This window comes from Armigeres subalbatus, chromosome 1 (assembly GCF_024139115.2).
Source record: "Armigeres subalbatus isolate Guangzhou_Male chromosome 1, GZ_Asu_2, whole genome shotgun sequence".
NCBI lineage: Eukaryota > Metazoa > Arthropoda > Insecta > Diptera > Culicidae > Armigeres > Armigeres subalbatus.
In genome coordinates this window covers 148,726,434-148,736,258 of record NC_085139.1, presented here as the reverse complement: position 1 = coordinate 148,736,258, position 9,825 = coordinate 148,726,434, and the positions used below count along the sequence as shown (strand labels likewise).

The following is a 9,825-nucleotide window of genomic DNA, read 5'->3' as shown; positions in this document are numbered from 1 at the left end:
TTTCTTGAATCTAGGCCAATCCTTGGCCGAACCGGAAAAACGAGGCAAACACATCATGGTTTGTCTCGTAAGAAGAATACTCAAATAATCATTTTGCGGCTCTTGCTTGATATTCAATCGATTGATGAGTTGTTCAAATTGTCCCATGGTAACAGGTTCTTTGTGGGATTTCAATTGCTTCTGCAAATTCTTTCTCTCATTTTCCAGCTCCGTGCACTTGGGGCAGATCCATATCTGCTCCGCGGTAGGAAGTCTTTCCAATGTTACGCAATGCTGATGGAACCAGCGATCACAATCATCGCATTGAACCATATTGTCCTTGCTGTCTTTTCCCGTACATAGACGGCAATGGCCATTAACATTCTTGACCAATTTAATCGTAGACATCCTGCTTGTTAAGTTGGCAGTCTACTTCTTATCAATCGCCTTGTGTTGATATTCTTTAAGTTCCTGTACCAGGCAACTTATACCTCTATTGGCAGCTATCCAACTATCGTGGATAGTTTCCAGGTTCCAAATCTCCTTGGTTGGACCACCAAATTTGGAAGTATTTATCTGTTCGCCGACAGACTTAGCACTATCGATCTATATCGAATAGATTACTTTACTAATCAACTCCTTTGGGTTGAGATTAGCTCGTAAAGCTCCTGAACCAGGCAGCTTTTTCCTTTATTTGGCAACTATCCAACTATCGTGGATAGTTCAAGGTTCCAAATCTACTAAATAGAACCACCAAATAAGTAAATTACGTCAGTGCCGTTGTAAGTTCCTATACCAGAAAACTTACTTATCTATTCAAATTGCTTGTTCCTCTCTGGAGCCACCATTTTGGTGGTGCGCCGACCAACAATTGATGTTTGGTAGTAGCAGAACTTAGGGGTAACTAGTTCCTTCTCAGTGTGGAAGGCTTTTTTACCCTGTGGTAGCAACTACTTTCCAAAGCGTGAGTTCGGATGAAGGTAACGAGACCAACGCAAGTTGAATAGTGGCATAATGTATTTGGTCTTAGAGGGTATATATACAAAACATCTTACAACTAACATAAATCATTATCCTGAAACGACCTATTTCGGTTCCTACCAACACCAACACAAAACATTTCTTATCGCAACGACATCTCCTGGGTAGCAAATAAACAAATCAACGATCAGTAACGGATAGCAACCAAAATCCTGTTGCAGGCAGCAATGATTGGCTTCACTTGCGGCCAGTGGTAAACATCGTCCTAATCTGTATTCGTCCTTGTTTACTTTGCCCAAATATTCGTAACGGCGTAGTGGACGAGAAACAAAACGAAAACTGATAATAAACCATGATGGTCGTGCCGATGAAACGAATGCAGTTGCACAAAAGATATTTTAGTTACTCCTTTCCTTCTTCTCGCATCGTTGCGACGGGTAAATATTATGCTAATGATTGCATTCGTTCTTGAGTCTAGTTTTGGCAAATTACTCTATATTTATTGACGGAACCATATCTTGCCCGCCGTCGATGTTACCCAAGTAACCACCAACCATTAATTAAAGCATCTTATCAATCAAAAATCAGCATATTAAATGCTAATGGCATTAGATCAGTTTTACTGATGTAAAGATGCATTTATTCATCAACTGTCAGGCTACGATACACTACTTCAGCATTACGAATGCAGCGATACATTACCTATGCTTTATTTCAACATGTCGAAGTAATTAGGCATTATTTCGGTCGTAAAAGGGCCTTTTTCCACTTTAAGTCAACTTTAATTGCTGTATTATTTGCAAACATATATAGCTTCATGGTTACTTGGGTATTGTCTAATGGATTTGGGTTTTCGAACCAAATCGTAAGATTTATTGCCCTAACATAATTTTGAGCCGCACCAATAGGGAAGCAATTTCCTATTATGGACCCCCCGGGGGTCTACTATAGGGAGAATTCAGTCAGCCTTTAAAATGTTAATTTCAACGAATAACGTCAAATATTTGAGTGTTTTATGTATGTATCGTGAAGACGAGATGCAGAGCTTGATATTAGATGTCACGCAAAATTAATATTTTGAAAATTTCCACTCTTTATGCCAGGAAGAGCAAAATTTCGCTACTAGGGGGTCCACTATTGGGCATTTTACCCTAATTGTGGAACAAATATTTCCAAAAATCCGTTGAAAAGTATGAACATTTTTTTGAGAATTGTCTTGTGTCGTCCCCCTTGTGCATAAGCAGACTCTTAAAAAAAAGTCCTAAGTATTTTTTCAACCAAAAACGAGTAAAAAACACCCATATTCTGCACAAATCAGAGCTGTTTAAAGGTGGGAATTTTCCACCCATTTAGCAAATTTGAAAATCCCCCACTTTTTTGACAGCTTCATATAGCTCCTGAAGGTGGGTGATTTTAAACCATAAAATGTGTATTTACAAATCTCCGTGTAGCAGAGAAAATGTATCCATAGGCCTTTTCATGTGACACTGCCAAGACTGCACTTATTTACAACCGCTGAACAGGCCAGCAAGTCCGAAGCTGTCACTTTCATAGAAGAACTGTCAATTGACAATGAAATCAGCTGTTTTTAAACGTCTCGTGAAAAGGCCCATTAATGAGTGCCAAAAAAGTCATTTTACTCAAATTTGGGTTATTGGCCCAATGTTTGGTTTTGAGTGAAACCAACCCACTTTTGGGTAGTCTTAGTTTTTAGTGTGTAGTGTCGCATGAAAAGGCCTTAAATTTTGAAGGATCTTGGTGCATTTTTCGTATTTTTGCTCCTGAAACCTGCGCATAACACGCATGACCAAAATAGGGAATCAAAACAAAAGCAAGTGAAACACGCTGACGTTTGCAATCTCTTCTGCATCACATTTTTCATGGCAATGAAGAGAAGTGAAAATTTAGTTAAAATTATTTCGCTTAGTTTTTAACGAATTACACAGCATAAGTCGTGAAATTATCTACTCAAGTGTTTCGTCGTGGATAATTTCGGATCTACAAACAAAATTTAATGGTGAGTGAGAAGAAATGCAATTGCTCGGCAGCCCGCAATTGAAGTTGTCCCGGGGTTATGTTACATAAATAAGCTGCAGCCGGAAAATGTTTTGGTAGAATTGACATAGGTATTAACCTTTCGAAATATGTTTTTACAGATGCTAGGCTTGCAGAAATTTTACCGAAATATTGGAATTTGTGTATTCAAACGAAATTTCAGTGCTCCAGTGGCACCATTTGCGTCCCACGTCAGTGCGGACGAGGGAAAGAGTGACGAAATCCGAGAAACTGATGAGAGGTCCAGCACGAATTCAAACCGGGCTAAAAAAATTGAGCCAGCCGTCAATTCATCTCGCGCTAAGAGTAAATTATATGAAACAGAAAGTGGATTGTATGTTTGTAAAAACAAGTGATTTTAATATGAATTGCAGATCCAATAGTTGCGGCAGCTTTTGCATCGTTGCTACAAGAAGACAGCCGACGAGATGCTTCAACGGATCAAGCTGTTCCTAATAAAATCGACGAGCAGATCATCAATGCTAACACGGTGAATGAATTGCTACGAATTCCCGGACAATCAAAATTATCACGAAAACAAGCATTGAAGGTGAGTTTTCATAGGTTTTTCGTACATGTGTAATATCATGTTGATTTTTTTTACATATAATCAAATTTCATAATTTTTGTTGATCTTCTTTATAGATTGTATCTATCTTGGCGGAGTGGAGTTCGATACAGAAAGTGAAATTATCGGACTTCGATAATGATACACGTTTTATGCAATTGTGCAACGTGCTTGGCAGGACAACTAACCGGAATAATGTATCCAAATCGCAAGCGAACCAGGTTGCTTCGCTACATGTGGACGATCTACAAACTGTCTTGGGAATAACTGCTAATGATGAGGCAGCGAAGTTGATCGTAGGCCTCTCGATACTTCAAATGATAAAGGTGATGTCTGCGCTGGCCCAGAAGAAAAAACGTAGCACCCCGCTTTTACGGTCGCTTGCGTTTAATATTAGTAGCAATACTACCAAACTAAATCTTAAGGATTGTGGTGATCTGCTATTCGCGATGGCAAGTTTGAACTTTCGTGATCCGGTGCTTACGGCACGAATTTGCACCGATGTGGACTCTGAACTTGCGACTAATAAGAACAAACCAGCACCTATCGGATCAATACTAACCAGTTTGAGTCTGCTTCGATACCGTGATACCACAATATTGGATCAACTAGCCGATTGGATTGTCGTTAATAGAGAAGTGTGTAAACCATCCCATGTCAGTGCATTGCTTCTTTCGCTGGCTACTCTTAACTATGAACCAACAAACATGGACGCTATTAAATCAAAATTAATCAGTAATTTGTCGGAAAGTGACTTCATCAAATCTACAGAATGGTTAAACACGGTTTGGTCTTTAGCTGCCCTAAGTTGTGCTACTAGTCAACATCTGGCCTCTGTGTTGAATCCCACTTTCATCGCAGCTCTGGAACACGAGCGCAATGGCGAGTTATCTCCAGCGAATAAAATGAAGCTACTGAATTTGAATGCCTATGCTAAGCTTGAATTGGGCTCCGAACAAGCAAACAACCAAGGTGGGATTAATTTCAACGATCCAAAGTTTTTCGTCCATATTGACGCAACCAAGGAGAAGCGGATACTGATTGCAGGCATGTTGGACGCACTAAAAAGTTTACTCCCGTCCGAGAATCACGTCAGAATCAATCAAAAGACACCCATGGGTTTCGCTATAGGTATGTATGTTTATTTTCTATATGCTATGAGTGGGATTAGGAATTAATTACTCAACCGACAATTTTTTTTTTGTTTCTATGTGCCTTTGATGCTGTTACGATTTGCTTCATCATCGTGACTCAGCGTTTTTTCATTCTGCATGGTTAGAAGCAATTTGAGCCACATATTTGGTGAACAGGCATTTCAAACCCGTTGTACTGCATTTATTGGTCAACTATTTCGCAGTATGAACCGATTTGCGTTGTATTCATGTATTTATTCATTCTACATCTAACCAGATAACACTGAATCAACATCCTTACGTGCCAATACACGGTTCGAGACCACATCTCGCCATCCTCGATTGCGCCCTACGCTCGCCAAGTTGTTCTATCCATCTCACCCGCTTGGTTCCACCCTTTCTTGTAACTGCCGGATCGGAAGCCAACGCCAGCTTTGCAGGGTTGCTGTCCGGAATTCTCGCACCATTTCAATATACTTTAGCTACCTTTTGGAAACTGGGTTCTCCATAGAGTTTGGCGAGCTCGTGCTTCATCCTTCATCTTCTTGCACTCCACGAAAAATTCATCTAAATTTCTGAAAGAGATCTCCACAGGGAATTCTTGTAAATATCTAATGAAAAATCTTCTGAATTTTCATGCAAATTTTATATACATCAAAATAAATTTCTGTCTGCCTGACCCTTATAGATTCGAAAACTACTTAACCGATCGTCATGAAAATTTATATGGATGGGTTTTTTGGGGCCGGGGAAGGTTATTAAGATAGTTTGGGACCCCCCCCCCTCCTCTAGAAAGAGAAGCTCTACAAATGGAACACAAATATCTGCAAAACTCGAGAACTAATGAAGAAAATGGAACCAAATTTGGCTTGTGGGGGTTTTTAGACCCAAGAAATGATTTTGTGGTGGTTCGAGTTCGAGTTCGAGTTCGAATATTAAATTGTAAATACAAAAAGAATGTTTGTAATAACTCATTAATTTTGGGCGAGACAAAGTTCGACGGGTCAGTTAGTATGTAATAAAAATTGAATTAGCTTTTTTTTCTGATTCGATATATTGATATCGAAAGCAAAAATATCGATATGACCGATATATTGAATTCAAAATATCGATATAAAAATATCGGATATCGAAACAAATATATCGATATTCCGATATATCGGAAGTATCGGAACGTCCCTACATGAGTTATACTTTCCATTACCTAAATAAAATTCGAAAATCGTCAATAACCTACTCAATATTGAAAATAAAAAGAAACTGTCTTCGAAAGGTTCATGTTTTTCATCGCGACGGAGATCTTTGTAGAACATTTGAAAAATCTAAAAAATATATTGACGAAAATATCGTAAAAAATCTGTTTTTTGGTGGTCGTTCATAAATAACGACCTATATCTCGACTTCTATAGCAGATAGGAATAAAGTTTATATAGCAAAATTTTTCGTAGAAACTTTGTCTACAACTTTCTCGAAGACACCAATGACGTATCTTCATAATTGGAGGAAAGAGAATTTCCATCTCACTTTTAGGGGGATCAGTCAAAAAAATATTTTTTTTATATGTGGAGCTTAGCATACTGAAACTTTTCTCCGAAGTCACCGAGACTCTAAAATCAACTTTCATGGCCAAAACATTTTCGATCACGAATTCCTGGGTTAGAAAACACTGTGCAGTGCCTCGAACGTATGGAGCTACGGGACAAAAATCATAACTTACATTCTACACGTTCTAACTCAATGGTGTCTTTGGGAAAATGGTTGTAAACTAGTTTTTCTACTAGTTGCATTACTGACCTATGTTAAATTGATAAAGGCATAAGTGGCGTAAATGCCAAATTCCATAACATGTAATATGCTTCGTATAATCGAGATCCATTTGGGAAAATTGTCACTTATGATATAAACTAATATTTGCGTAATTGACCTATGTTGAATAGTTAATTGCATAAATGCCGTAAACGCCAGATTTTACGATATGCCTCAAAGAATCAGGATTTTTTTACGAAAAATATGAGGTACAGTTTCTATTACAACAATTGACCAATTTCCAATTGATCATAATCATCATCATCAAGTGACGTAAACGCCAGCTCTAATGTTGTATACTATAGAATCAGGATATCCGTAGAAATGATTTGAGGAATTGCTTTTTTAACACGGGATTAGAAATCATTGGAATTTGTTATTTTTTTCCAAGTTCGATTATGTTGTAGGCTCTGGCGTGTATAACACTTTACGGAGCCATGGTTATTGATACGTACAATCAATATCATCTTATAAAGTTAGTAACAGAGGGGTAGAAGCCAGCGTATTCGTGGTGACTCGAGGTTAAGTTTACAATGTTTAAGGATGGGCGAAGATTAGGATTCGGTAATCATGGAATCAACATAATCAAGGAATTTCAGCTGCTAATCCGGTCATTTGGCATCAGGGACGATGTGGCGTGTCGTCGTGTTCGAGGAATGATTCGACTGGGGGCATCTTCCGGATGGCAAGAAAATGAAGGATGTCTGACATGGCCGCGAATTTGTGTGTTTTTATGAGATATTGCGAAAAAACAACGTTGTTTTTAATGTCGACAATTTTTAATGGAACTAGAGCCACGGGGCCCTCCTTAACCGTGCGGTAAGACGCGCGGCTACAAAGCAAGACCATGCTGAGGGTGGCTGGGTTCGATTCCCGGTGACGGGCTAGGCAATTTTCGGATTGGAAATTGTCTCGACTTCCCTGGGCATTAGGTATCATCGTGTTAGCCTCATGATATACGAATGCAAAATGGTAACATGGCTAAGAAACCTCGTAGTTAATAAATTTGGAAGTGCTTAATGAACACTAAGCTGCGAGGCGGCTCTGTCCCAGTGTGGGGATGTAATGCCAATACGAAGAAGAAGAAGAAGAAGAGCCACGACAAGCAGGCTCTCATCTGAGCTCTCATGCTTCGACAATTTTTATGTGTAGGTGCTATGTCCTGAGCTTCCATCAAATGCCCATTTGCATACAAGTTTTACCGTCCTTGAGCTCTCCACCAAGTTGATGCATAATGCTTAGCGAGGTACAATTCATTAGGTCTTGCAAATAAATCTCAGCGGACATTTCAACGCGTAAAGACTAGGAAGCAGATTTGCATGTACCTCGTTGAAAGTACTTCGAAGCAGATTGTACTTTCTCTCGGATAAATCAAAGTCAATGTACAACGTCAGTTCTTGTGCCGCTGTCATAACGTTTTCCTGATTTTCGCTTGAGCTACTTGATATATTAGCCGCAAATGCTAGCTCCTCAGGTTTTATTTGAACATTTCTGAAACGGCTTTTGAGGTCTTCCCTTCGCGATGTTTAATGAAGACTCGGCAATTCTTTCAATATTTGTATTCGGATTGCGTGGAAGATTTATCAACGAAGACAATCAGCGAGAGTTTTGCTTCTCAAGTTTCTCGGATGATCGAAAGCTCTGTGACCATTTTTGATCAATTCTCAAACAAAATAATTTGGAAAACTGCTTTAGTTCTTTTTCAAGTTCCTCTAAGAAATTATCTGGGTTATATAAATCCGACAGAAACTTCAACACAGGAGCTTTTTTTTTAGACGGATTAATAGAAAGCTATTGTTTGTATGTATCTATGTTATTGAGCGCAAAAGTATCACCTAGAAAAACATTAACAGCTATTAATAGAGCAAATAAGAGCATCTGGAATCACTTCCATTCTCTTAAGAATACTATAAGTGAGCTCTGGTGCGATTTTCAGAGATGTGTTTTGATGTACTTTTTTTAAAAAGCTGTTTGAAGTTGTAGATTATTCCTTCCTATATAACTTCATGTCCATGACTTGGAAGCTTTACTCATCACAATGATCGAAATATGTCCTATTGATACACAATACATTGGATCTTACTTACTTGATTTTACGCTTTCCATATCGATTTTCACAGTGAAAGGTACCGTTCGAAAACTTAGGCAATGCAAAAGATGTCTTTCACTAACAGGTGATAAATCATCCACTTTCAGCGATGGAAATGTTTACAAACATGAATTGTTTTGATCGTCCCAGTGACCTCACAAAGATACTAATGCGCATACAGCATAATTGAAACATATGTTAATATCATGGTATACTTGATTCGACTAAATACGAGAGTCGTTTTTTCCATTTTTGTCCAAGGGACAAAGCACTGTGCGGCGCTTAGGACATCCTCCTATACAAAATAAATCTGTTCAATGTAGGTTCATTTGGTATTTCCGACTCCCTGCTGCTAAATATGATAAACACAAAATTAGATTTAATAAAAATTATCGATTGAAAAATGTGTAGATAAATATAAAATTCTTTAAATAAATATTTTATTTCTTATAGATGCTGAATGTGTGCTGGACTCCAAATGTTTGCCATTGCCTGTTGACAAAGAGCATTCGACAGCAAAAAGGTAAATTTCCTTACCATTTGTCAAGCTTATGAATTGTTCATTTCCTATATTTTCATAGGATTGCACTACTTGTGCACGACTATCATGACATGTGTCAAGGGCCTAATCCCTCCCTGAATGGACTGCATATGCTAGCCTGTCGTCTGCTGAAGAAAAGTGGTTATTCCGTACTATCTGTTCCATACAATGAGTTCAATACCAGTGATAAGTTACTAAAACGAGTTGAGTATTTACAGAAAATGTTCAAAGCTATTGTTAGTGAAAAAGCTTAATTGTACATAAATAGGTAAATATGAATACACAAGCCGTAGGAACCGAATACATTTCTCCATGTCCGCAATCCGAAAAGTTAGTCCTTGCTAAAAAAAAGCATGTTTAAATGTTAACCCTCAAAAGGTCGGGACGACACTCACCTCGTTCAAAGTGCTCTCAGTAATGCGTTTATCGATTTTCAAAGGGGATTAGTAGGGATTTCTTTCCCGCTTGACCTAGACCGCCCTGCTTGACCTTCCCTACCTTCACAAGATTCAAAAATGTACACGGTAGACTACGGTGGGCTGGTCACGTTGTTCGTATGTCGGAAGAACGTCAAGCGAAGATAATATTTAGTAGAGAACCCGGAAGAGGCCGAGGGCTTCGTGGAAGGTCGCGTACACGATGGCTTTTTGCAGTTGAAGAGGACCTGAGGGCG

General features: G+C 38.7%; 1 protein-coding gene across 1 annotated transcript; it reads left to right on the top strand.

Moving 5' to 3' along the window:
• The first annotated feature begins 2,793 nt into the window (after positions 1-2,793).
• Positions 2,794-9,453, top strand: LOC134207269 (FAST kinase domain-containing protein 3, mitochondrial). Its single transcript, XM_062682995.1, has 6 exons — positions 2,794-2,977; positions 3,117-3,321; positions 3,390-3,565; positions 3,661-4,714; positions 9,065-9,134; positions 9,193-9,453. The coding sequence occupies exons 1-6, from the start codon at positions 2,975-2,977 to the stop codon at positions 9,404-9,406; spliced, it is 1,722 nt and encodes a 573-aa protein (XP_062538979.1). The 5' UTR covers positions 2,794-2,974; the 3' UTR covers positions 9,407-9,453.
• The last annotated feature ends 372 nt before the right edge of the window (positions 9,454-9,825 follow it).

What these genes read in the sequence shown, in the direction of transcription:
- LOC134207269 (XM_062682995.1), top strand. An exon ending in CAATTCATCTCGCGCTAAGA is followed by an intron (nt 3,322 to 3,389) that starts GTAAATTATATG and finishes TATGAATTGCAG; the next exon opens with ATCCAATAGTTGCGGCAGCT. An exon ending in GAGCATTCGACAGCAAAAAG is followed by an intron (nt 9,135 to 9,192) that starts GTAAATTTCCTT and finishes ATATTTTCATAG; the next exon opens with GATTGCACTACTTGTGCACG.